The 26,322-nt window shown below is 60.6% G+C and overlaps 3 protein-coding genes and 1 non-coding gene across 11 annotated transcripts in view; 1 reads left to right on the top strand and 3 right to left on the bottom strand.

Moving 5' to 3' along the window:
* The first annotated feature begins 4,534 nt into the window (after window positions 1-4,534).
* Window positions 4,535-10,019, top strand: GAS2L1 (growth arrest specific 2 like 1). 2 transcript variants are annotated; one of them, XM_036354175.1, is made up of 6 exons: window positions 4,535-4,701; window positions 5,634-6,291; window positions 7,598-7,705; window positions 7,798-7,894; window positions 7,979-8,150; window positions 8,701-10,019. In XM_036354175.1, the coding sequence occupies exons 2-6, from the start codon at window positions 5,653-5,655 to the stop codon at window positions 9,734-9,736; spliced, it is 2,052 nt and encodes a 683-aa protein (XP_036210068.1). In that variant the 5' UTR covers window positions 4,535-4,701; window positions 5,634-5,652; the 3' UTR covers window positions 9,737-10,019. The 2 variants fall into 2 exon arrangements, with proteins under 2 accessions (XP_036210068.1, XP_036210069.1); XM_036354176.1 differs by having other exon boundaries at window positions 5,436-6,291.
* Window positions 10,020-10,169: 150 nt separating this feature from the next.
* RASL10A (RAS like family 10 member A) lies at window positions 10,170-13,062 on the bottom strand. The gene is made up of 3 exons (XM_036354183.1): window positions 12,085-13,062; window positions 11,078-11,202; window positions 10,170-10,788 (listed from the first exon to the last, which is right to left on the bottom strand). The coding sequence occupies exons 1-3, from the start codon at window positions 12,301-12,303 to the stop codon at window positions 10,521-10,523; spliced, it is 612 nt and encodes a 203-aa protein (XP_036210076.1). The 5' UTR covers window positions 12,304-13,062; the 3' UTR covers window positions 10,170-10,520.
* Window positions 13,063-18,579: 5,517 nt separating this feature from the next.
* The window catches only part of AP1B1 (adaptor related protein complex 1 subunit beta 1), a 42,694-nt gene continuing 34,951 nt past the window's right edge, over window positions 18,580-26,322 (bottom strand). For 5 of the 7 annotated variants that reach the window (XM_036353745.1, XM_036353749.1, XM_036353747.1 and 2 more), the window contains 8 exons: window positions 25,874-26,017; window positions 24,365-24,510; window positions 22,662-22,791; window positions 22,303-22,387; window positions 21,539-21,625; window positions 21,288-21,442; window positions 20,651-20,659; window positions 18,580-19,773 (listed from right to left, as the gene is read on the bottom strand). In XM_036353745.1, coding sequence (XP_036209638.1) covers window positions 19,699-19,773; window positions 20,651-20,659; window positions 21,288-21,442; window positions 21,539-21,625; window positions 22,303-22,387; window positions 22,662-22,791; window positions 24,365-24,510; window positions 25,874-26,017 — 831 coding nt within the window. In that variant the 3' untranslated portion in view covers window positions 18,580-19,698. The remainder of the gene's footprint in view (window positions 19,774-20,650; window positions 20,660-21,287; window positions 21,443-21,538; window positions 21,626-22,302; window positions 22,388-22,661; window positions 22,792-24,364; window positions 24,511-25,873; window positions 26,018-26,322) is intronic. The other 2 variants (XM_036353748.1, XM_036353750.1) reach the window with 1 other exon arrangement.
* On the bottom strand, window positions 23,821-23,917 carry LOC118678698. The gene has a single exon (XR_004974982.1). It is a non-coding gene; the product is annotated as a small nucleolar RNA SNORD125 (small nucleolar RNA).

The following is a 26,322-nucleotide window of genomic DNA, read 5'->3' as shown; positions in this document are numbered from 1 at the left end:
GGCAAGAACATAGAATGGAGTCAAGACAGCCTCTTCAATAAATGGTTTTGGGAAAATTGGACAGATACATGCAAAAAAATGAAACTAGACCACCAACTTACACCATACACAAAAATAAACTCAAGGTGGATTAAATGTAAGACAGGAAACCATAAAAATCTTAGAAGAAATCATAGGCAGCAACGTCTCAGACATCTCTCGTAGCAGTATGTTTACAGATACATCTCCTAGGGCAAAGGAAACTAAGGAAAAAATAAACAGATGGGACTACATCCAAATAAAACGCTTCTGCACAGCAAGAGAAACCATCAACAAAAGGAAAAGGGAGCCCACGCTATGGGAGCACATATCTGCCAATGATACATCTGAGAAAGGGTTAATCTCCAAAATATGTAAGGAACTCATACAACTTAATAAAAGGAAGACAACCAATCCAATTAAAAAATGGGCAAAGGATCTAAATAGACATTTCTCCAAAGCGGACATACAGACGGCCAAGAAACATGAAAAAAATGCTCTAAGTACCCGATGATCAGAGAGATGCCAAACACACCAATAAGGTATCACCCCACACCTGTCAGAATGGCTGCCATCAACAAATCAACAAACAACAGGAGTTGGCGAGGATGCAGAGAAAAGGGAGCCCCCGTGCACTGCTGGTGGGAAAGCAGACTGGTGCAGCCACTGTGGAGAACAGTATGGAGTTTCCTCAAAAGATTCAACATGGAACTGCCATTTGACCCAGTGACCCCACTTCTAGGAATATATCCTAAGAAACCCGAAACACCAATCAGAAAGAACTTACGCACTCCCATGTCCATAGTAACATAATTTACCATAGCTAAGCTCTGGAAATAGCCCAAGTGCCCATCAGCAGATGAATAGATAAAAAAGCTGTGGTACATTTACACCATGGAGTACTATGCAGCAGTAAAAAGAAGGATCTCTTACCCTAGGAGACAACATGGAGGGACCTGGAGAGCATTATATTAAGTGAAATAAGCCAGTCAGAGAAAGACAAGTATCACATGATCTCACTCATACATGGAATCTAATGAACAACATAAACTGATGAGCAAAATAGATCCAGAGACAGAAACATAGAACAGACTGCGGAACCTCAGAGGGAAGGCGGAGGGTGGGTGGGTGGATGGGTGGGTGGGAAGAGATCAACCAAAGAACTTGTATGCATATATATAAGCATAACCCATGGACACGAACAATAGGGTGGTGAAGGCCTGAAGTGGGGGCGGGCTACAAGGGGACAATGGAGGGAGGAGGGGGACATATGTAATACTTTCAACAATAAATATTTAAATATCTTAAAAGATATATACTAAATGGTTTGTACTTCTCCTCCCCAACCAGAGGGTAAATAGCTTAACTCACCCCGCTCAGGGAGACAGCAGAAATCCAATTGGTGCCAAGGACAGATGAAGTTACGAGAATAAATCTCATTTTGGTGCATCAGCATCAAGCTGATGAATATTCTATTGATCTTCCCCCTAAGATCTCCCCTAGCCATCCAGCCTTTTAAACAGCTCAAGACAAAGGACCCAGTGCATCTCCCCTTCCCAGGAGCCTGCCCAAGCTCCCCCCCCCCCCCCTTCCTGCCTGCATTGGAGCCACAGCATCTCCGAAACTCCAAGGGACTCCACGAGGCTGGCAACCAGGGCAGCAGCAGTTCGTCCCAGACAAACCCCCGACCCTGTCCCCTCCCTCTTTTCTCTGACTTCGTAGTGAGCTGAAGCAGCCCAGCCGGGCTCTTCTTGTTTCAGGGTCCCCAGCTTTAATAAACGTCCTCTAAACGCCATCTGGACTCATGTTGTGAAATCTTTCCTGCACGAAGTAAGGCACCCACACCCTCCTGGCCGGCGCTGGGCAGCCCCCCTTCTCGTACGCAGGTCCCCTTTCCCGTAACGGCGGGTGGAGGGGCTGGCGAGCAGGGGCTCCGGGGTTTCCTGGTTTTGCTGCTCACGGAGAGCAGGAGGCAGCTCAGGGAAGCGGGGTCCCACAGCCAGGGCAGGAGAGTCGTCACGGGTGGACCCACATCTGGGCAGAGCAGCCTGGGTTGTGTCACAAACTCGGTCTAGCCTGCAGAGCTTCGAGGGGACCCAACCGGCACCCCCGCCGCCCGGCACCCGCGAGGACCTTGCTTGAACACTGCATGGCCATCACCTGACCTCCAGCTGCAACCAGGCTGAGCAGGCTGCTCCCTGGCACCCAGCACAGGGGGCAAACGTTTTGGCCACGTGCCCACTGGCCAAGCACCAGATGGAGCCTGCACTGGAGCCACAGCACCCTGCACCCCGAGGTGGCCTGTGAGGTCAGTGGGGCCGGGCTCAGGACAACCTGAGCCGACACCTCGTCCCCCCAGCAGTTTCTGTGACTTTCCTTGGTCCTGCAAGGGACAGACGAGGTTGCCACACAACAGAAGGGGTCAAAGTCAAGAACCTCCATGGCCCAGGCCCCAGGTCTGGCCACACCAGTCAGCACCACCCCTGCCACATGTTCTGGCGCCGGAATGTTGAGGTCTGTCCTCTGGAGGCAGGGAGACCGCTCTGCCCCCTCCTCAGGGAAGGAGGTGTGAACCAGGGGCTGCTCTAGGTTGGGGCGGGGGTCATGTGACCTCTCCTCCGTCCCGGGCCCTGCAGGGCAGCAAGGAGTCATACCTGCACAGCAGCTGCCCGCACATCCCTTGCCCCCTCTGGGCCTGTTTCCTTAAATTATAAAACGAGAACACATACAAACAGATCTCCTAGGATTATGTTGAGGATTAAATTACTTAGTGTCCACACCCTGATCTCTCCCGACACCCGTGTTCCCGGCCCGCCTCCAGCAGCCTCTCTCCCCCAGGTACCAGCAGCCCCAACCCTGTCCTCGCATTCTTACTCCACATTCTGTCAGCTCTCCCCGCAAAACACAGCCAGAACCCAGCCCGGCCCTGGGGCTCCTGCAGCCACAGGGAACTTGTTAAGACCAGTCAGGTCCCATCCCTCTGCTCTAAACCCCTCAAAAGAGGCGTGGCCCACAGTCGACTTGATCTGCTTCCAATTTCTCTATCGTCATGCCTCCATCTTCCTTCACTCCAGCCTCACAGGCCTCTTTCCCCTTTTCCTGGAACCCAGCAGCCACATGCCCACCTCGGGGCCTCCGTCCAGATATCACAAAGCTCCCGTCCTCACCTCTGCTGATCACTGATTTAAAATTGCAGACCCATCCCATCCCCCATGCACTCTGGACTCCTCCCCTTCACCTGGCTCCCCGTCTCTCCTCCCCAGCTGCTCCCTCCAAGCCCCAGAACTAGCTCTGTTTCGTTGCCTGCTTTTTGCTCCAGTGCTAAGAGACTCAGCACACAGTAGGTGACACATGAGCGTCCGCCATTACTATTTCTCACTCTGTGGTGGGGGGAGGGCACTGGAGGAAAGGGTAGACCCGCATGGGGGTGAGAGCCCACTTTTTGCAAGGTCATGAGGACTTGGTGAGATGATGCATGTGAGCAGCCTGGCACCAGGAAGTCTGGCACACAGTAGGCACTCAGAAAAATGCCCCTGATCCTAGAATGAGGGTATTCCCCTAATAGTCCTGTTCAAACCCCCAGCTCCATCTGTTCTCCTGACTGAGCTCTAGTTTGGGCATAAAAGTGTCCCTCATAGAGGTGACTTCAGGTCAAGGGCACAGAGCTGGTCTGGCACACAGTAGGCGCTTTAGTCTGGCTATTGTTGACAGTGCTCCCCCCACTCCCCCTCCAAGCTGACCTAGTCTGGCCAGCAAGGCTGCTCCCAGCCAGGCCTGTTGTCCCCGCCCAGCCGGCGGCAGCAGGAGGCAGGACTTCCCAGGATCCCAGCCAGGCCCCTCCTCTGCAGTTTGAAAAGAGACAGAGGGTGGGGGGAGTCGGGGGGAGAGGAGGGGCTGGTTAACGCTCCCAGCTGGGCTGCCAGGCTGCCCAGACCCTCCTCTCCCCTCGGAACCTCCTGACCCAGGCGACCAGAAGTGCTCCGGGGCCTGGGACGGGGCAGGAGTCACAGGGTCAGATCCGCCGGCCTCAGCCCCCGACCCGCTGCGCCTCAGTGTCCCAATCCAAGAAATGGGTTCCCCGAAACTCGGGCTTAAAAACGAACATTCAGTGTGGCTCAGGACGCTGCCTGGGCACCGCGGGGGCCACCCTCCCACTCCCCGAGGCTGGCTCTGCCAACGGAGAGCTCGAACCCGAGTGGGTGGCTGCTTATCTGGCCCAGGGAGGCCCATTCCAGCCGGAGGTGACTTGGCAGTGCCCGGCTCTATCGCTTCCGGAGTGCATCTCAGGGACAGGCCCTGCGGCCTTCTCCGGGGGGACCCCTAAAGAGGGGGTGCCGAACCCTCCCCCGGAGACCAGGCGGGTGGGCAGGGCTGTGGGACTGGCCTGGCTGAGGACGGGCCTCCGGGGTGGAGGATGGCCGGGCCCCAGGTCAGGAGACTCCAGCTCCTCCTCCAGCCCGCCCCGCCCGCCGGGACGGGAACTGCGCGGCCCCTTTAAGAGCGCGGCCCCACCCGCCCCCTCCGGCCGGATCCGAATTCCAGGGAGGCGGGGCGAGAGGCTCCGCGGCGGCGGCGGGACCGGACCGGACCGATCGCGGGGCTCGGGCGGCGCCTCTCTGCGGTGGCCCGGCCCGGCTCCGGCCCCGCCGGGGCGATGCTCCCCGAGGCCGCGGGATGAGCCAGGTGAGCGCGGGGACCCCCGGCCACCCCTGTCCTGCGGGCGCGCGCTGGTGGGGACCGGGCGGCGGCAGCCTGGCTCCCCGGGGCTGTGTGACCTTGGGCAGCCCCGCACCCTCTCTGGGCCGGAGCCGGGAAGGACAGATCGGGCGGCCGGAGGCCATTCGGAGCCCCGGCCGGAGGCACCGGAGGCACCGGCCTGGGCGCTGGGGAGGCTCCCGGGAGGCGGGGCCTGGCTGCCCGGTCAGGCTTGGGACCAGCAACTCAGGGCCCCGCGCCTGGGCCCCGCTGGGTCTCCGTCCCGCTCACGGTCTGCAACCTTGGGGGCCTTCCCGCCCTCTCTGCGCCTCACTTTCCTCATCTGTAAAACGGAGATGCTATCTCAGCCCTGGCCCACGTCAGTGACAGTGAGGCTCCTTGTTAAGATGACACGGTCCTTAGGGAAGGGGCTGAGGGAGGACCCGACCTTCCCAGAGGAGGGGGTGTCCGGTGGGCAGCTCCCGAGAAGTGGAGCCAGCCGGCCGAGTCAGGACCTGGGCTCCTCTCCTGCCCGCTGGGCGCTGCGGCCGGTGGGCTTCATCTCTCCAGCTCAGCTCTAACCCATCACATGGGGGTACGGATGGGTGCCCCCTGCCTGGGTGGGAGGACTCAACCAGGTCCCCCCATCCACTCCCCACGCCCCGAAAGCCAAACAGCAAACACTATGGACCCGAAATCATTTGTAAAAATTGCCCCATCAGGTCCGAGGAGGAAGGTGGGGTTACTGTGCCCATTTCACTGATGAGGAAACTGAGGTCCAGAGAAACTGCTCCCGGCTAAGGGTTCAAACGCAGGCACTGGGCCTGAGACGGCAGGTGGATACAGGTGGCCGGTGGCTGAGGATCCGCTGAGTACTTGCCGCGCCCTCACCGCAGCCCCGTCTGTGTCCCTGCCCACAGTGACTCCGCTGGCCCGGGCATGGCAGACCCGGTGGCGAGCATCGCAGGCTCGGCCGCCAAGAGTGTGAGGCCGTTCCGCTCGAGCGAGGCCTACGTGGAGGCCATGAAGGAGGACTTGGCCGAGTGGCTCAATGCCTTGTACGGCCTGGGTCTGCCCGGCGGGGGTGACGGCTTCCTGATGGGACTGGCCACCGGCACCACTCTGTGCCAGCACGCCAACGCCGTCACCGAGGCCGCCCGCGCGCTGGCTGCCGCCCGCCCTGCCCGGGGGGTGGCCTTCCAGGCCCACAGCGTGGCGCCCGGCTCCTTCGTGGCCCGAGACAACGTGGCCACCTTCATCGGCTGGTGCCGGGCGGAGCTGGGGGTGCCCGAGGTGCTCATGTTCGAGACGGAGGACCTGGTGCTGCGCAAGAACGAGAAGAGCGTGGTGCTCTGCCTGCTGGAGGTGGCGCGGCGGGGGGCCCGCCTCGGCCTGCTGGCCCCGCGCCTCGTGCAGTTCGAGCAGGAGATCGAGCAGGAGCTGCGTGCCGCTCCCTCGGCCCCCCACGCCCCGGCCGCTGAGGATGAGGAGGGCACCCCCGACACCGCGGCTGCACCAGGGGCTCCCACCCGAGGGCCCCGCATGACGCCCATGGACCTGCGCAACCTGGACGAGCTGGTGAGTCCCGTCCTGCTAGACTCTCACCCTGCGCTGTGCCAGGACCGGACGGCAGAGCCGGTGCCCACAACTGGTCCCGAACCTCTGCTACACGCCCGTCCCGGGGGAAGGGTGCATGTATTGAGCACTGACTGTCTACCTCGCACCCAGGAGATGAGCAGGCCGACAGAGAGAGAGGGCTTGGGGAGGTCACGAGCCCCAGCCGACCTGGGACTTGGGATACAATCGGAGCCCGATTGCACGGGTGCCCGCCTTCCTTCACCTGCTAACCAGGCCCCAGACCAGGGCGGGGTGTGCCTTCATCCAGGGGCCACAGGATCTGAGCCCCTCCCGTGTGCCCTCACAAGTGCTAGGCAACTGCATCCATGTTGCTCAATGTGAAGCGGGTGCCTGGGGGGGACACTTGGCCCTGGACAAGGTGCCCGGCACACAGCAGGTGCTCAGTGGTGCCTCAGAAGCTCCCAGGGGCTCCCCTGGCCCCTCCCACTCCCCTGGCCCTTCCCACGTCATTTATCTGGGAAGCCAAGCCCAGAGCTGCTGCTGGGAGCTGCAGAGTTAGTTCTACTTGAGCACAGGAGCGGCCAGACCGTGCCCCCAGCTCCCGCTCCCCCCAGGACCTAGGTGTCCCTGACACCCCCGCAGCCAGGCCAAGAGTTTCCTCCTTATCAAGGGCTTGGGGCTGCGATGTGCCAGTTCTGGAGGGTAACAGCCGGATGGCGTGGGCAGAGGCTGCCACCCCACCCTTGTCCTGGGCCAGGGTCACCCGAGGCTCCACCTGCTCATTTCCTCCCACTCTGCTGTGGGCAGGGAGGCAGGCGGGGCCGCCCACACAGCCAGCCGGGCAGCTCAGGGCCTGGAGGGACATGTGCGTAGATGTCTGCTCTCCGTGCGGGTGGCCTGTGCGTGCATGTTGGTGTCTGTGGAATCCCTGCCTCAGTGCTGAGTCCTGTAACCTGCCTCCCCCCGGGACCTGGCCTCCCTCTGGGCCTCAGTCTTCATGTCTGTGAAGTGGGTGAAGGGGGCATGAGGATGGCTCCAGGGCTGCCCCCACGCTGACGGGCTTTGGGGATGTGCCTCGCTGGGGTCCCAAGTCCTGGCCTGACCCCAGCCCCGCCATCTGACAGCCAAAGGGGAAGGAGAGCTGGTGAAAGGTCAAGTGCAGAGGCTACACGACGTCTGGGGCCACAGAGTCCAAGCTCCACTTCCCCGGAAGGACCTCCTTCCTCCTGAGCCTGGAGTGACTGACATCAGGCTCTGGGAGGAGGGGCTTCCCCCCTGACCCCCAGCCTCGCCTCTCCGGCCTCAGGTGAGGGAGATCCTGGGCCACTGCACCTGCCCGGACCAGTTCCCCATGATCAAGGTCTCCGAGGGCAAGTACCGCGTCGGAGACTCCAGCCTGCTCATCTTCGTGCGGGTGAGAGTGAGGGGCTGCCTGCAGCAGCCGCCCCAGGGCTGGGCGCCGAGGCCCCGGGACAGGCTGTGACCGGCCCTTGGCGGCTCCCACAGGTGCTGAGGAGCCACGTGATGGTGCGCGTGGGTGGCGGCTGGGACACGCTGGAGCACTACCTGGACAAGCACGACCCTTGCCGCTGTTCCTCCACCGGTTGGTGCCCTCGGCCAGGGCAGGCGGGCAGGGGGTCGTCTCTGTGGCTCCACCCCTCACATGCCACCTGTCTGCCCCCTGCAGTGCACCGCCCGCCCCCGCCGAGGACCCAAACATTCTCCCCGCAGAGGGTGTCACCCACTCCCAGCCCCCGAGCAGGCAGCCCAGCCCCAGGGGGTGAGCGGCGAGGCTCCCGGCCAGAGGTGATGCCCATGGGCTTACGAAGCGCCAAGGAGGGGCCCGAGACCCCACTCAGGTGAGAGGCAGGAGGACATGGAGGTGAGAGGTCTAGAAGGTGGGGATGGGGGTGGGAGCGTCAGCCCTGGCCGGGATGATGCAGGAGCCTGTGCTCCCAGTGACTCACACCCTGGGAATAGTTCCCGTGGGTGGGGGCAGGCCTAGCTTCCCGTCTCCATGGCAACCCAACCAAACTAACAACACAGCTGGGGCGGGCCCTGGGGCTGGGTGGCAGCCAGTTCAGCCAACCCTGCTTCCCTCCGGCCTGGCCCAGGAAACAGGAGGGCTGGAGCTTAGGGCCCGGGAGGCCTTGCTTCTTCCGCTGCCTAGGAGTTGGGGGGAGGGGGAGGGGGAGGAGCAGGGGAGCCCTGTCTGCAGGAAGCGGCTACAGAGCCTCACTTCTCCCTGGAAGTCCCCAGGACAGACACAAACCCCCACCAAACCCCACGGCACCACAGGTGTCTTCCCCGCCTCCTACCAACCACAGACGTGCTTCCTCCTCTCCCTACCCTTCCTGCTCGCCAGTCCTCTTTCCATGACACCCCGTCTCTCTTGTTCCCCCGCCCCAGGGCCCGGGATCAGCTGCCCCCCCATCCCCGCTCCCGACGCTACTCTGGGGACAGCGACTCTTCAGCCTCCTCCGCCCAGAGCGGCCCCCTTGGTGCCCGAAGTGATGACTCGGGTGCTGGCCCCCGGAGGGAGCGGCCCAGCCGGCGGCTGACCACGGGTACCCCAGCCGCCCCGAGACGACCCCCCGCCCCTCGCAGCCAGTCCCGAGACCAGCTAGATCGGGGCCGGCTCCAGGAGGCCCCACGAGGCCGGCGGGCCCAGCTGTCCACCCCCAGCCCTGCCCGGCGGGCCCGGAGCCAGAGCCGCGAGGAGCAGGCTGTGCTGCTTGTGCGTCGGGACCGAGACGGGCAGCACTCTTGGGTGCCACGGGGTCGGGCCGGTGGGGGCTCGGGCAGGAGCAGCCCCCACACTCCCCGTGCCCGCAGCCCTGCGGCCCCCCGGCCGCCCCGGGTCTCCAGCCCGAGTCCAGAGCTGGGCGCCACGCCGGCCAGCGTCTTCCGCACCCCGTTGCAGCTTGAACCGCAGCATGAAGAGCAGCTGTTCCGGCGCCTGGAGGAGGAGTTCCTGGCCAACGCCCGAGCCCTTGAGGCTATTGCTGGGGGCACCCCCACTGGACCCGCCCCCGACCCGGCCCGGGCCCCGGACGCTCCCGGCCCTGACTCGGCCTACTGTTCCTCCAGCTCCTCCTCTTCGTCCCTCTGCGTCCTGGGTGGCAAGTGTGGCCAACCAGGGGACTCTGGCCGGGTGGCCAACGGGCTGCCCGGGTGCCGGGGGCCAGCCCTGTCCAGCTCTTCCGATGAAGGCAGCCCCTGCCCTGGTGTGGGGGGGCAGCCAGATGCATCTGCGAGTCACTTGGCTGGCCCTGAGCCCCCGAGGACCTGGGCACGGGGCCGGATGGACACACAGCCAGACGGGAAACCCTCACGAATTCCCACGCCTCGGGGCCCCCGCCGCCCATCCGAACCCACGGTGCCCGGGGCCTGGCGTGCCCTGCGCTCGGTCAGCCCACGGGTGGAGCCGGATTCCTGGATGTGACGGACCAGCCCAGCTGCCTCCAGGCCCCTTCCTCCTCTTCCTCTTCCTTTGTGGCCTTAACCCCTCTGCATCAGGGAGCACCCACCCCCGCAGCCCTCGGGTACCAGACCTCATGGGACCAGACCCCTTACATGGCACAATGGGACCTCTGCTGTACATTCCGATCGGGGGATGAGCATCGCTATTTAATTACTAATGTTATTGAATGCCTTAGAGGAGCCCGAGGACCCTCCTGAGGTCCTGTGGCCCTGCCGAGCCTGACAGTAAAGTTTTGTTCCGGCCACTGGTGTCTGATTCTTGTCTGTTTCATCCTTGGGACCATCACACCCTCATTACATGCAGGGATTCTGGAGTTAACTCCCGGGGCCAAGCCTGGCAACTCCGTTTTCTAGACGTAAAACGACCCTGCCCATCCCAGAAACGCCAGGTGCACTTGCAACGCTTCCCTCTTTATTATCTCCCGGAAGGTGTGGCTTAAGACTCGGCCCAACGAGGCTCCCGGAGCGGCCCGCGAGCTTCCAACCAGATTCACAGTCAAGTTCCTCCGGCTCGTGAACGACTCAATGATACCCAGAAGGTACTGATCTTGTCTGATGAGGCTTGGGGCCTGTCTGGGTCCAATTGAAATTCAAAGAAAGGAAACTGGGTGGGAGCTCTCCTCATCCAATCAGGAGGAGACTGTCCTGTCCAATCCGGAGGAAGCTGGGCCAGCTCCTCCAATCCAGGCCCCTGGTTGGTCCCGTCAAAGGTCCGGCTCCCCCAGCAGCTTCGCGGTCCGCTTTGGTCACATGAGGCTGCAGTGTGCGGGGTGCAGCGCCCCCTGCAGGCGCAGGGCGGGGTGAGCGGGCCGCGCGCGCACCAGGGTGCAGCGGAGCAGCTCGCGGAAGAGGCGCAGCACGTGCCAGTTGTACTTGGCCGAGCACTCGAGGTAGCCGCAGCGCCAGCCCCTGCGCACCAGGGCGGCCAGGGCGCGCCTAGGCCCAAAGCGCAGCCGCTGCCGGTCCCGCTTGTTGCCGACCACGAGGATGGGCGCCTCGGGGGCGCCTGCCGGCCTGGGGGGCCAGAGAGCCATGAGGGCGGCGGTGCCGGGGACCCCACGCCAGAGAATTCCCCCGGGGGGGACGTACACTCAGGAGCACCCTCTCCTGCGGCCAGAAGCCCCCAAGCGAACACCAGACCCGTGTGCGCCAAAGACCTTCCCATGCAAGGGCGCAGGCCCGGCCCAGCAGGCCCGAGACCAGGCCCAGGACAGCGAAAGGGCCGAACCGCTCCCCGGGGGCAAGGCCAGGCCCGACGGGCAAAAGCGCGCCTCCTTCCCCTCCCCACCGGCCGTGCCCTCACCTGGTCTCCGCAATTCGCTGCCGCAGGGCCTTCACGTAGTCGAAGCTGTCGGGGCTGCAGATGTCGTAGACCAGCACGAAGGCGTCCGTGTCCTGCAAGCTCCAGTCCTTCGGGCCCGGCCACTCCTGGGGGCGGGAGGCCGGGGTGGGCCGGGCCGTTTCCCCCTGTCCTGTGCCCTGACCTTCTGCGGGGGGGTCTGGACACTAAACCCACAGGTCACGCTCATCCTCCTCTGTGAGCCCTGGGCCTGACTGTCCCTGTGGCCAAAGCTGCTTGAAGCTGGTCGGCCACCAGCCCTCCCTCACCCCCGGTCTCCTCTCCCCCTGCCCTCTAGTCTCTTCCACGTCCTTCCAGCCTGTAACTCGGTCAGGCGCCTCCCCTCGGCTTGGCCCAATGAGGCTCCGGGGCAGCCGTTTTCCCGCCCCTGAAGCGAACTGCAAAGCCCGTGGCCTGGCGTGGGCAGCTGCAAACGGTTAGGCCTCGAGGACTAACACACGCTCATTTGCACCTGGAATGCTGTTGCCACTTCCCCGTCCGGTGGGTTCAGCCCAGGTGCCGCCCTCCCGCCAGGAAACCCGGCCTGCTCCTGCCCCTTCTCCTCTCCGAGGACTCAGAGTCTGTTCTGGACTTTCCACAAATGACTACACGAGTCTTTGCTCAGGTCACAGACAGGAGGGAGCAGAGAATGGCACCCCCTCCCCGAAAGGGCACCCCTGCGTCTGGCCCCAACTGTCCCTCTGCGGCTCCGTTCAGGGCCCTGAACACAGGATGCTCCACCCGCACTGAGCCAGACCCCCTGGTGGCGGCGGCACAGACGGAGGCACTTTGCACGTCGCCCGGTCTCGGCCCTGGGTCCGGGCTTGTGCGCCTCAGGCCAGCGAGAAGGTGGGACACACAACACGGGGCACACGTTCATCCTTCAACCCACGGGCACCGTGTGCACCCTCGTGTGCACCGACCCCTCCCCCCCCCCCACACACACACACTGTCACGCCCTCGGCCGCTACCTCGAGGCCTCCGGGTCTCTGACCGGGTCCAGCGCCGTCCCCGTCGCGGATGCTCAGGTCGTAGACGGCGCCGTCGAGCAGCACCGCCGGCCGGTAGAGGCAGGGCCCGTCCGTGGGCTGGTGGCGCTCGGGGTAGTCCCCGAACAGGAACTGGCGGATGATGGCCGTCTTGCCCACGCCCGGGGCGCCCAGCACGGCCACCCGCAGGCTGCCCCCCATGGCCGGCGCGCGCTGCCGCGCCCCGCGCGGGGAGCCTCATGGGCCGGCGCCGCTGTGTGCGCCCCGCGCGCCCTGCCCGGTGCGCCCGGGCCCCTCCGCGCTCCTCGTCGCCCCCGGAGCACCGGGGCCGGGGCGGCCGGGCGGGAGGACGCAGCGGGCGGCGGGAGGCGGACCGACAGCCCAGCCGGCGGACGGGCGCCGAAGCTCGGGGAGCCCGGACCCACGCGCCGCGCGCAGACCCCGCCTCCGCCCGCAGCGCGACGGGAGCGCCGCCGGGGCGCGGGGCGCGGGGCGCGGGGCCGGCTTCCTCGCCGCGAGGGTCCCGCCGCGGAGCGGGGCGCGGGCCGTGCTGCCTCCGGGCGCCTCGCTCCCTGCGTCCTGCTCCCGCTCCGGCACCGGAGTCGCCGCCTCGCCGATGAGGTAACCGCCTGCCCCTCCCGCCGCCCCCGGACGCCTCTCCCGGGAAGGGTCGCGGGAAGGTGACGGGCGCAGGAAGCCCGAGGAGGGACCAGCCCCCGCGCCGCTCTCGCCGGCCCCACAACAGGAGCCCTTCCCGCCGCGCCCGCCGCTCCGTCCCCGCTCCGCACCCGGAGCCGCTCAGACCGCCGGCCGCGGGGCTCACGCCGCCGGGGTCGGTCCGGCCCCGCCGTGTGACCTTGGGCGAGTCGCGCACCGCGCGGTCTGCCGGCTCCGCATCCATCACCGGAGACCTGCAGGGCCGGCCCTTCACCCAGCGATTACGTCAGCGGCCCCTGCGCCCGCAGCCGCAGCCCGGACTCTGAAGTTGGGGGGCAGTGGTCTGAGGGGCCTCCCACCCTCTGGCCACGGGAGGAGCTGGTCAGCACCACCCAGTGTCAAATGGCCGTCGTGCCGGGAGGGGCGGACGGAGGGTGCTGAGCCCAGGACACGCCAGGTGCCAGCAGCGGAGCCCCGATCCCGGCCCAAACCCGGTGGAAAGAATCAGAAACCGGTTGACACCGCCTCCGCCCCTGCCAAGGCCGTGTTCTGCCTGCGTCTCCACCTGTGGTCCTGCCTCCCTCCTCCCTGGAGCCGGTGAGAAGCTCCTTCCCCGCAGGCTGGGGGAGTCTGGGGGTGCCAGCTGCCCTCTCCTCTCCTGCCTCCTTCCTGCAGAGGGGGCTCCCCATCCCTGCCAGATGCCCAGGCACCGGGGAAACGCAGACTTTCCTGTCCCTGCACTGACCGGGGTTTCACTCACTGCTTGCGCCCAATGGCCAAAGCTGGAACAATTCAAGCAACAAAATAATGTGGTTTTGGATTGAACAGGAATTACAAAATAAATATTTATGCCTCCAAACAGATATCGATTGAATAAAGAAGGATGGGTGCAGAAACACATCTCCTTACGAAAGAATTCCAAGTGGTTCTGCAGCACTCCCTGCCCCCGCTGCTTCCCGAGTGTAGGCTGCACTTGGGGACTTGCTCCCAGAGAGCAGGGCACAGACGGGGAGAAAGTCACTTCACAGCACAGAAAGCCGCACCCACCGCCTCAGCCGAGTGACCCGGGCTAAGGGGACAGTGAGGAACCCTGCCGATGGCTGGACCTGTGAGGTGCTAGGAGGCGAAGGCCACCGCTGTGACCTTAAAAACTCCTAATACCAGTCTCCCCCTGAGAAAAACATCAGACAAACCCAATGGAAGGACAGAGTCTACAAAATACCTGACCAGTACTCCTTGAAGTTACTAAGGGCAAAGGGTCCCAGGTTCGATTCCCGGTCAAAGGCACGTGCCTGGGGTAGGAGGTTCAATCCTGGCCCCGGTCGAGGCGTGTGTGGGAGATACCAATTGATGTGTGTCACTCTCATATCAATGTTTTTCTTTCCCTCCCTCCCTCCATCTCTTTCACTCTCTCTAAAAATCAATGGGAAAAATATCCTTGGGTGAGGATTAACCAAAAATAAAATATAAAAATGCAGTGGCCCATGAATAGACAGATTTGCTGGTACAGAGCAGAAGCCACAAAAGCGTATATATATACTGAAGTGTAGTATATGAGAAAATGGCATTTCAGATCTGTGGGATAAGATGAATTATTCAGTAAATGGTGTGAAGACAACTGGGTAACCATCTGGGAAAAGAGGAAGTTGGATCCCTAACATAAAGCCCAGATGGAATCGGATCAAAATGCAAAAACTAAGATCAGGTAAGCATAGAAAGAAGAAATTAAAAGATTACATAAGAAATACTTTCAGCAAGGAAAAGGAAAAAGCAGTAACAAAATGGGGAGAAATAATGACAAAGCAGGAAGAAAAGGACCAGTAACCACATAGAAAAACGGGCACACCCTGGCAGGTGTGGCTCAGTTGGTTGTCATCCCATGCACCAAGAGGTCGCTGGTTCGATTCCCACTCGGCACATGCAGGGGTTGCAGGCTTGATCCCACACAGGGGGTGTGCAGGAGGCAGCCAATCGAAGTTTTTCTCTCATCGATGTTTTCCTCTCTCCCTCTCCCTTGTTTCTTAAAAAAAAAATCAGCCAAAACTGGTTTGGCTCAGTGGATGGAGCATCGGCCTGCGGACTGAAAGGTCCCAGGTTCGATTCCGGTCAAGGGCATGTACCTGGGTTGCGGGCACGTCCCCGGTGGGGGATGTGCAGGAGGCAGCTGATCAATGTTTCTCTCTCATTGATGTTTCTAACTCTCTGTCTCTCTCCCTTCCTCTCTGTAAAAAATCAATAAAACATATTTTTTAAAAAATCAGTAAAAACATATCTTTTTTTAAAAATATATATTTTATTGATTTTTTTACAGAGAGGAAGGGAGAGGATAGAGAGTTAGAAACATCCATCAGCTGCCTCTTGCACACTCCCCATTGGGGATGTGCCCACAACCAAGGTACATGCCCTTGACTGGAATCGAACCTGGGATCCTTGAGTCTGCAGGCTGACGCTCTATCCACTGAGCCAAACCAGTTAGGGCAGTAAAAACATTTCTTAAAAAAATATGGTCACAGGTTTGATTCCGGTCAAGGACACATACCTAAGTTGTAGGCTCGATCTGCAGCCCGGGTCAGGGTGATGCGGGAGGCAACCCATCAATGTGATTCTCTCACATAGATGTTTCTCTCTGTGTGTGTCTCTCCCTCACCCTTCCACTCTCTAAAAATCAATAGAGAAAAAAATCCTCGGGTGAAGATTAACAAAAGAGAAATGGGCAAGAAATATAAAGATAGCTCATAGGAAAGGATATACAAATGGCTCAAAAACATACAAATGAGCCCTGGCCACGCAGCTCAGTTGGTTAGAGTGTGTTCCCAGTACCTCACGGTTGTGGGTTTGATTCCCACTCAGGGCACATACAAGAATCAACTGATGGATACATCAATAAGTAGAACAACAGATCCATGTGTTTCTCTCCTTCTCCCCCTTCTTTCTCTAAAATCAGTAACAATGATAAGAAAATAAAAGACGAACAGAGGCATGCTTAAAACACAGATACACGTTTTCACCACCAGTTTGGCACATATCAATACGCTGAGTGTGTGAGAACACGGGCAGGCATCCGCTGCTGGCTGGGAGAACGTAAGCTGGAGAGTGTTTAGCAACTGCCATTAAAATTACAAACCTTTGACCCAGCGATTTCCATTGCAGGAACTGACTGCATATGAAAGTGAACATTCTTTGCAGTATCGCTTGTACTAGCAACACTACAGACACAACTCAACAGACATCTAGGGGCCCTGGTTCCTGGTGGTACCTCCACTCACTGGAAAGCCATCCACTGTTATAAAAAGGCATTAGGACTCTCTGTGATGGACTGATAATGGAAGTCTCCAAAATATAAGGTGCAGAACGGGTGTATTCCATGCTAGCACTTGTGTACAAAAAAGGGGGGGAAACCATGTTAGACACCATTGGATCTCCTTGGAAGGTAACATTGATTTCTTTGGGGAAGAAAAGAGAAAATTTTTTTTCACTTCTATCCTTTAAGCCATGTGAGTGAATTACCTCTGCAAAACAAGAACTAAAATAGAGAATGTAAAATGCTTACACGCTCTGGCCCAGTCACTCTGGGGCTAGATTCTGCAGCTCCAACAAGGATGTCTGTGGCTGTTCAATGCACCGTTGCTGGGACGGGCAGCAGATGGAAACAGCCTGAGTGCCTGCCAGCTGGCACTGGCTAACGGCAGCCGTCCACACAGGGAGTACTGAAGTGGGTCCATTTGGACAATTAGGTAAGAAAAGCAGTGCAGGTAGTGTCTGGAGTGTGCTCCCACTTGTTTATAAATAACCCGTGGATCTGCTTTCATACGTGCACAGAATATTCCTGGAAGAAACCCAAAATCTAGCAATGAAGGCTGCCTCTAGGGAAGGAAACTAAGAACGAGGGAAGGGTGGGAGGGAGACCTCAATCCTTTGCGTGGCTGATCTTACCATGGTCCAGAATCACTCCGTCAATAACAAAAACATTTCAATAATAAATAATTATTTAAAAACAACAAAAACAGAAAACCACTAGTTGAAGATTAAAAAATGTAAAATGAGCCCGGCTGGCATGGCTCAGTGACTGAGCATCAACCTATGAACCAGGAGGTCGCAGTTCAATTCCAGGTTGCAGGCTGTTCCCAGTTGCGGGGAGGGGGGGCGTGCAGGAGGCAGCTGATCAATGATTCTCTCTCATCATTAATGTTTCTCTCTCTCTCTCCCTTCCTCTCTGAAATCAATAAAATATATATAAAGTAAAATGAGGTCATGCCACAGGCCTTAGTAAGTGGCTGGCAGACGGGCTGTTGAATTCCTCAACTGGCTGGGAAGGCCCAGGATGCCAAGGCCCCTGAGAGGCGTCAGGCTGAGAGTGGGGAGTGCCAGGGGTGGGGGAGGAGACACGTGATGGGTCCTCACCAAGGGGAGGGAGGGACCGGAAGCTGAAGGCACCTGCTGGATATTCCTAAGGCACTTTTCCTAGAGCCTGGGCCTCCTGCTGTTTTCCTGATGCAGTGATGTGGGGAACTCTGTTTCTCTCTGAGTATATTCAGATAGCTGGGTCCCATCCTGCCAGGCACCATGTGCGTGGGAGAGGGCAAAATCACGGCAAGGTCCTGCCCACAATTGCCCGAGACCCGGCCACAGCTTGAGTTAGGAAGGCAAATTCAAGATGTCTGGTGACAGTGCAAGGCCCTCTGTCCAACCAGGCCAGCCTCTCTTCACCCCAGGTGCTCAGTCCTGGGCCTCCTTCCCATCGTCCCCCACTGAGGACAGCTACCCTACATTCAACTCTTTGGCGTCGGAGCGGTGCGAACAGAAAGCTCTGAGGTCCCTGATGGCTGAGCCAGCCGTGCACTCACAGGGTGTTGGGGTGGACGTCGGGCCCCCAGTGCGGCAGGAGCAGCAGGCCACCAGCAGGCCGGGTAACAGCCTCTCTCCCCTCCAGGGCTCAAAACCCTGCCCTTGCCCACAGCCCAAGGGGACTCCAGCCCTTGTATCCAGGGCCTTCTGAGCCTGGGGACTTTCCGGTGAGGTGGAGCTAGGGTTGTGCAATCAGGGCCTACGCTCTGGGTCCCTAGGACAGCATGACAATACCCAGGGGTCGGAGGTGGGGCAGTGGAGGCCAGGTGTCCCTGCCAATGCCTGGTCCCTAGGCAGCTGGGAAGGCAGCCATGTGTCAGAGGTGGGCAGGGTGCAGGAAGTGGCTGGGGCTGGAAAGGCAAGGGTCCAGCTGCTTCTCCCTCAGAAGCAGGCTGACTGCCTACCAGCCACGAGGCCCTGAGAACCCGGAGCAGCTCTGCCGTCGAAGCCCTGCCCAGGGTCTGGCTGCCCTCCCCTGAAAGCTAGGCCAATGCCAGGCCCAGGGCCAATGGAGCATCCCCGGTAGCAGCTGTCAGCTCAGTTCCCACACTCAGCCAGCTGCAGCTGCTAGGTGGAGACAGCGTGCCCAGACAGGCCTGGTGCGCAGCCTGCCCGCCAGAGCCGTCTCCTGCAGCCACTCCCAGGAGCCTCCCTGATGGCAGGGAGCTGAGGGAAACCAAACCATGTCAGCCCTCTTGGCCAACATCAAAAGGCCAGACGGTGTCTGCTTGGGTGGAGTTGAAATCAAGGGTGGGAGAGGTGCCAGGGAGACCACCAGGACCCAGAAGTCAGTGTTTAAGGACAGGGTGGAGGGAGACAGTCCTGAGTGCCAGGGAGGAGCTGGGCACAGAGAAACACAGTCCTGAGTGCCAGGGGAGGAGCTGAGCACAGAGCTCAGCACTTAACCCTGGACCCCAGAGGACCCACACCCCGACCGGAAGGGCCTCAGGGAGGACCTGACACACTGGCCAGGGACATGCTTGATGTCATCATTTTTATTCACTTTCTCTTTCTGAAAATAAGAGTAAACATACAATATATCGTCTCTATTTATATATATTAGATAAAGTTACTGCAGGGCTCAGAAAATCATCCTCAACCAGCTTTCAATTCTGACATTTGGGGGAAAGGGAAAGAAGTGTCCGTGATTGCCAAAAGCAGACTCTTTATTATTAAACAGCAGTAACAGGAAACCCTAATGCTCTGTCAGACACACTGACACTTGGGAGGCCAGGAGGAGGGTAGCAGACATGAAGGAGAAACGCTGGACAGGAGGTGCCCCGCTTACCTGTGTTCCCCATCCCTCAGCCCCCTCTGCTCTGGGAGCCCAGGCAACACTGAGGAATGCACCACAGGCAGTGACGGCCCTCAGGGCAGAGAGGGAGCGAGTTGGGGTGGGAGGGGTGTGTGCAACTGCCAAGGGAGCAGGGGCCTGGGCAGGGCTCTGGGAGCGTCTGCCTGGTCTCCCCATGCTGGTCAGCTCTGGGGAGGCTGTGGCCCAACAGGCATGACTGCTGGGCCTCGGCTGGATGGACGCAGGGAGAGAGTTTGGGGTGGGGAGGAGGTGCAGGTCATGGGAACCCCTGATTGACAAAGCAGCCCTCCTGGTACCAAGGGGACCCTCCACGCACACCAGGACAGCCTGGCAGGTCCCGTCCCACTGGAGTGGGCAGTGGGGGAGGGTTGCTACCACCAACCCAGGAGAGACTGAGGGGCAGGGCGCTTCCTGGGCTGGGAGCCTGAGGAGGGAACTTCGCATTTGCCCTCAGGCATCAGGAAAGGAAGAGAACTCTGGGTCTCCCTGTTCAGCCTCGGTGACCGCTCTGGCTCTGTCTCCTTTGGTCTCCTCCTCACTGACCCTAAATGTCAGCAGCAATGGAAGAGGGGTCCTCCAAGCCTGGGAGAAACTGAGATTTCGCTCCAGGAGGGGTGCCACCCTGCCCTGAGGACCCCAAGCGGGCCCTGCAGTCAGGACCAGGAAGCCTGTGGGTGGCCAGGAGCCTTGCCAGGCCTCTGCTGGGAGGAGGGACTGTCACCCCACAGGGGGCTCCTCCATGGGCTGGCAAAAGGCTGGGGTGGGCCCTGGTCGGGGCCTCAGTTCTTGAGGATGGTCTCGTAGGCCTGGCACACGTGCTGGGACACCTCGGGTGCTCGACACTTCAGGGACAGCTGCAGGGGAGAGAAGGCCGCATCACTCTGGGCTCCTCTCGGGGCTGTCATTTACTAGGCTGGGAGGGAACACGTGGGAGGACAGACAGGGTGGGGGCCAGATGGAGGTGTGTGTGCACACGTGGCTTGCTGGCAGCAGCGTGGCTGGGCAGCTGTGTGGTGAAGGAGAGGGGGCGGCCGCCGCAGCCAGCCGGGTGTGGACCAAATATACTTGCAGCCCACACACCTGCTGTCTGTCAGCCACGGGCCCTATGGCAAGCAGCGTGAATCAGCAGCCGGAGGCTGTGAGGGAGGCCCAGCCCCAACCCTGCAGAGCTGCCTGGCTCCCACAGCCATGGGGACTGAGGTCCCTGGGGAGGTATTGGGGGAGGCAGAGAGGGAGCAGGCTTCTGCTCTGGGAGATGGTGGGGGCGCTGGGGGTTCTTCCTGATTTCTTGCACAGAAAGCAGGTACGCCAGAGCCTTGGCCTCAGCTCTGACTGCAACAGGAGCTGGAGCACAGGTAGAGGAGCGACAAGTGCCACCACCCCTTCTGCCAGAACTGCTGCTCTGAAGGGTGCAATTAGGAAGGGGGAGGGCAGGTGGCACCAGAAGCCAGCAGCAGTGGCCCCAAGGGCACAGTCCCCTCTAAGGGCTCTGTGCACACTGTGTGCTGGGAAGTGGGGTACCAGCTCCTCAGAGGGGGCCACCTGGTTGGGAAGCAGCGGGGTGTCAGCAGAGGGCAGCTAGCTCTCCTGCCTGCAGCCTGGATGGGGACCAGCAGAGTGCGGAGGCCAGGAGAGCCGGGGGTGCATTGGAGCCAAGCCAGGAGGCGGGGTGTGCACGGTGTGGCTGGGGAGGACGGAGGGGAAAGAGGAAGAGAAAAGCAATCCGCTAACCTCCAAGTCCTGCACCACGGGCATCAGCAGGGAAGGTGGACATGCAGCAACCAAACACAGGGAGACGGAAATTACCATCACTGAAGCCACCACTGCAGCCTTCACCCAACCACAGAGCCAAGGCCGCCAGCGGGGCCCGGGGAGCAGTGTCTGGAGGGCCATGCCTGCCAGAGACTTGGGTGCAGGGGAGAAGCAAAGCCCGGTGCTCTCTGGGGCCTGGACCAGCAGCCTGGTGTCCAGGACAACCACGCACTACATAGAAGCCATGTCCTAACGGGGTCTGACTCAAAGGCTGGGAAGGACAAGCTGCTCGGAATCACCGTCCTCGCAGGCGGGCCCTCAGGCAGGCCACTGTGCCGCCTCACAGGGCCCAACTGTGCAGAATCGTCTAGTCCAAATCACCGTCCTGAGACCCAGCTTGGTGTCTTATTTGGGTAACTTGATGGGACTGAGTTGAAAGCTTTCTAAGATCCTTTGGGGACAGAATTCTGATGCCCATTCACACCGTCCTCAAAGGGACTCCAGCCTAGCTGGGCTAGTGTCCTCCATCAGAGCTGCCCCAGGGCCTGGGGGTGGGCAAGAGAGGCTGCCCAGGACAGAGGCCCCAGGCTGGCAGGGCAGGAGCGGGGGCCCTCACCATGAAGTTGGGGTTGCCCGGCTGGATGCGCAGCTCCGCCAGCACCCAGATGCCATTGGTCAGCTTCAGGGACTGGTAGAGCATGTCCTGACCCTCCACGTTCCTCTTGGCGACTGTGAAGATGTTGCTACTCTGCAGCCTGCTGCTCACAGCCTCTGGGGGTCAGAAGGCCCCCCAGTCAGTGACGGGGGAGGGATTGGGTGTAGGTGAGGGGCAGTGTGGACGGGTGGGGGGGTGCTCAGGGGTCCTACCCGCATTGAGGGGGCAGTCTCTGATCTGGAACTGGGCTTCGTTCTCATTGGGAATGTCCTTCCACGTGGCCAGGAAAATCTGCCGGTCTGGGAGGAAGGGGGAGAGAAGACGGACCTTGGTAACTCATGGCCCTGGGCAGTAACTCTGAGCAGGAAAGGGGTCTGCCTTGAAACAGGACAGGCATGAGCTTTGCACAGCAGCTCCTGCCTCTTAAGCAAACCCTCCGCCCATGCTGCTCCCAAAAGACCCCGGGCTTCCTGCCTTGGGGCCTTAGCTCTCCCCTCAGCACCCACATATGCCTCCTCCCGCTCTGGCCCCAAGTAGCCTGCTCCTTAGTCAGCCTGTGTTACAGGACTTCTGTGGTGACTGAGACATGAGGGGGGCAAAGTGCTCCACGCAGCGCTGAGCTGGAAGTGAGTCCTCTGGGCCTTGGGATGAGTCGCTCAGTGGTTCCAGCCAGGGCAGAGGAGATGGGCATCAGGTGTGAGGCATGGCCTGGGCTCCCTGCCTCGAGGGCCCAGGGGACAACTGTCTAGAGGCCCAAGGCAAGGCGGAAGGGCAGAGCTAGAGAACCGAGGAGTGAGATGGTTCCTGCGCGGCATGCCCCCTGGTGGCCACAGTTGGTCTGACAAGACCCTGGCAGCACCCATGGAAGTGTGCCCCTCAGTGCAGGCTCAGCAGAGAAGCTGGTGACTCACAGGTGCTGCTGTGGGGCAACCCATCCATCTATTCCAGGAGCCCCTGGGCTGACTTCACGACTCACCCATCTTCCCGTCCTCCACAAAGAGGATGTGCAGTGGGTACAAGGTGCTGAAGTAGAAGACATCAATGTTGTTCTTCACAGCCACCTAGGAACAGGGGGCCCGAGTTGGTCCCTGAGGCCTGGCCCCCACCTCTGAGGCCCAGGAAGGGCCCACGTCCTGTGCCCCAGACCTGATCAGATTCCCTCACAGGCCTTCCCTGGGAGCCATGCCCTTTGTCCCCTCTGCTCAGGCCTCCTGGGCACATGTGTGGCCAAGAGCAGGACTCCACACACACAGCACAAGCCCAGACCATCCCACCAGGCTCCCCCTGGGGTGGGTGTGCGGGTAAAGACGAGGGGCGTGGTCCCGCCAGACACACCTGGAGGTTGTTCAGAGGCTCCATCTTCATGACTGAGCCCACCGTGTTGAGAGGCAGGGAGATCTCCACGGTCTGGTTGGGGCTGAGTGGCGCATGGACCTGGAGGGGGGCAGCGGGGGCCAGACCAAAGCTGTGGAGAGAGAAGTCCCCGTAGGGACGGCAGGGGAGCAGGTGCTGACACATGGGCTCCTCCAGCCCCAGAGCTGGGGCACCGGTTGGCAAGAAGCCTCTCCCGCAAGCCGGCCTCACGCCAGGCCCAGGCCCAAGCCAGAAAGACCAACTTCTGACCCTGACCCTCCAGCCCGCAATGGCCTGGCGGACAGGAGGACAGAGAGTCAGGCGGCTGCAGGCTTGAGCCCATCTCTGCTCCTCTTTGTCCTCTGGGCGAGGCACTGGGCAGACGCAGGTAAGCACAGCCTCGCCCTGCCCCTCAGAGCGCTCCATCTGATACCTGGGTCTGTGCGCTTCTTCAAACCAGAAAACTCCGCGCCTGCCCAAGCTGCTGCTGCCCATTCCCATCTCCCAGGAGGGAGCTGACCATCCCAGTGACACACAGGAAAGGCCTGCTTCTAGATAAAGCAGCACAGGGGCCCATCAGGAGGACCCCAAGAGTGTGAGTCACCCCAGCCACAGGCTCTGGGAAGATATGTACAGTTATGATGGGCACCATGAACTGAGCATTTGGAATTACACCAATTCCTATCCTCATAAGAAGAATGACAGGTACATAGTCTCCCAGCTTCCGGGACACACAGATTCAGGGAGGGTGAGTGGCTCTGCTGGAGACAGAGCAGGAGATGACGGGGAAGCTCAGGCCCTGGTGCTGGCCCGGCACTCCGGGCTTCCTGTGGCTCCACCACAGCTGCTGCGTGACCTGCTGAGCCCAGGCCATCACCTGCTCACAGAATAGGGTGGCACTGACCTCCCTGGGCTGCCAGGTGGCTCCAGGGAGACAATACTTTGAAAGCCCTTGGCATAGGGCCTACAACTTAGGAAGCTCTCAACACACAGTAAGTTTGTTATGAGTGATCACAGGACCACCCCTTGGAGCCTGGAGTGTCTGTGGCCTCCAGGGTCACGTGAGGGTCAGCGGGAGAGCAGCTGCCACCCTCCCTGGTCTGACAGAGGGTCAGGACCCACTGGCCCGAAGGCTCTCCCTGAGGAAGCAGCCCCTTCAGTCAACTTCTTAGAGGCTCAGTTTGCTCATCACTGGAGCTGCTCAGGAAGAAGAATCATCAGGAGAGGCTGCTCAGGTTCCCCGGGAGCTCGGGCCTCGCCGGCCTGGTGCATGAAGACCCTCATGGTGCCAGACGGCAGACTTCCCCCCGCCCCCCGTGCAGGGGACCTGCTGGGGATGAGGAGCCTGGAGCAGCCACCACTCCCCATCAGCCTTCTTAGAGCTGGGAGCAATTCAGGGCTGGGAAGGAGGCCCCAAGCTCCTGTTAAGTGGGGTGTTGCCAAAGGCTGGAGCTGGATTTCCGTCAGTAAAACACTGACAGGGAGGAAGGCAGTCGAAGGGGAGAAACCCTACCCCTTGGCCCAGTACTTCGAAGAGGTCACTGGGGGAGAAATTAGTTTTGGTCTGAAGTGTGGTTGTGAGGAACACCCACCTTCACCAGAAAAGAGGGCCCAGGCCCCTGCAGCCTCAGCTCCGACCTGCAGCCACCCCCAGGGCGCTCAGCAGGCGGCCGTGGGGAGCTCACCTGTTGCGGTTGAACTGGATGGCAAAGTCCGTCATGACCTGCAGGGCCTTGTTGGTCAGCTGCAGGTCCATGGAGATGGAGCCCACCTGGCGGGTGAAGGTGCCCAAGATCTCCAACCCCTTGGCTTTCATGGCGGGGAGCCAGATCTGCAGGGAAGACGGTGGGGAGGGGCTGCAGTTGGCTATTTCCCCAAAGCTCAGCAGCCTCTCCGAGAGTCCTTCCGCTCTCTCCCCTGCAGGGGCCTCCCTGCCTTCACCACCAGGGATGACAATGTGCATCTCAGCAGGAGAACAGCCCTGCAGGGCCACCGGGGCCACCACCACTGGAGCAGCTCGGGTAGGGAAGTGCTTGGTGTGCCCAAAGGCTGGCCCAGATACTCAGAGGTCAGAGAAGGAACACTCAGGAAGGAGCCCGAGGAAGGCGAGGACAGCCTCCTGAGGAGCCAAGGAGAGCTGGGGCCCAGAGCCCAAGGCCATCCTGGGCCTCCGCCAGGGCCGTGGGCCTCCCTGGCCGTCACAGCCCGTCCTCTCCACAGAGGCAGGGCTGGCCTTTAATTGCGGAAACTGGTCTAAGAACAGTACCTAAGGGCCCCTTGCTGGCAGGCCCCCTGCTGTTTGGCTGCCCTTGTCATCCTGGTCTCAAGTGTAAGAGCTGCCTCTTCTGAGAAGCCCGTCCCCTGGCTCCTTCCCTAGTGGTACAGGGAGTGTTTGCTCAGCAAAGAGCTTGAATTAAAGCCCTGCCCATCTGCTGGTGTCACCCTGTGGACATGCAAGTGCCTCTCAGGCTGTCATCTCACTCAGATGGCTCCCAGCAGTGGCAAAAGGCTCAGGCCCTCCTGGACAGCTTCCCCAACATGTCCTGTTAGCAAACGTCCCATCATCTCTCCAGTTGCCAATCCAGGCACCTCAGAGCCATCTGGGCAGTAGCCCTCAGCCCACCCTGACCCTATGCCAGGCATCTCTTGGTTCTTGGGTCGACGCTCAACCTGGGCTTATTGATTATTTTTTAAATTACAGGTGTAGGTAGGGGCACAGTCCACAGATCTCATTTAAGGACAGGAGAGGAAGGGGGCATTATAAAATGTCTATTATCAGTGAGAGGCACTGGGCTGGACGGCACTGGGCTGGACGGCACTGAGAAGCACTGCTCCAAGTAGATGGGACTTGTGCTAGTTCCCTGGAGGATGCTGGCTCTCCCTCACCTCCAGGCTTTCCCGCAGGCTGGGGCCCTCTCCCCACTTTGCCTGGCTAACTCTGACTTGATCTGCAGGCCTGAGCGCCAGCTTCCCTCTGGGATGCCTTTCCCTGGCCACCCCCATGCCTGACTCAGCATCTCTTCCCTGTGCTCCCACAGCCCCCAGCTGCCCTGGGCATGGTGCTGGCAAACTGCGGCTCCTGGAGCCCGCCCCGCTGGCCTGAGCAGATTCCGCAGAATGAGCCATTTTAGGAGTCCGCACATCAGTCTCTAACTTCTCTCCGCTCTTGCCACGAGAGGAGGCATGGTACTTACTGCTTTGGGGGCCACATATGATCCTGACAGGGTGCCCACGCCACTGGTCAGGTCAAAGAGATCACTTAGGCCACTGCCCATGGGTGCACCTAGGTTAGCTGGTACTGTTGCTGCTGGAGGTGTCACGAAGTTGGGGCCCCCGATCTGGAAAGGAAAGAGAAGGGGTCAGTGGCAGGTACCGGAGGCAGGATCATCAGGGGCCTGGGATAAGTGTAGCCACCTGGCTCTTTAGAAAATGGGGTGGGCGGGCCAGGAGGGGGTCCCATAAGGCTTCTTGATATCACCTCTAAGTTGCAGAAACAAGAAAGAGTGAGGTGGGTGGAGAAGAGAGGCCGAGCTCTCCTGTGCCCTGCAAATCTCAAACCTTAGGGGTGACCTCTAGGAAAGCTGGGGACACTTGTAAACACTCAGTCCACCGATAAAAGGGGTACCAGAGGCACACTGCTGCG

This window comes from Myotis myotis, unplaced genomic scaffold (genome assembly GCF_014108235.1).
Source record: "Myotis myotis isolate mMyoMyo1 unplaced genomic scaffold, mMyoMyo1.p scaffold_m19_p_20, whole genome shotgun sequence".
Taxonomy (NCBI): Eukaryota; Metazoa; Chordata; class Mammalia; order Chiroptera; family Vespertilionidae; genus Myotis; species Myotis myotis.
The sequence above is the reverse complement of the archived record's forward strand: the minus strand, read 5'-3'. Positions and strand labels throughout refer to the sequence as shown.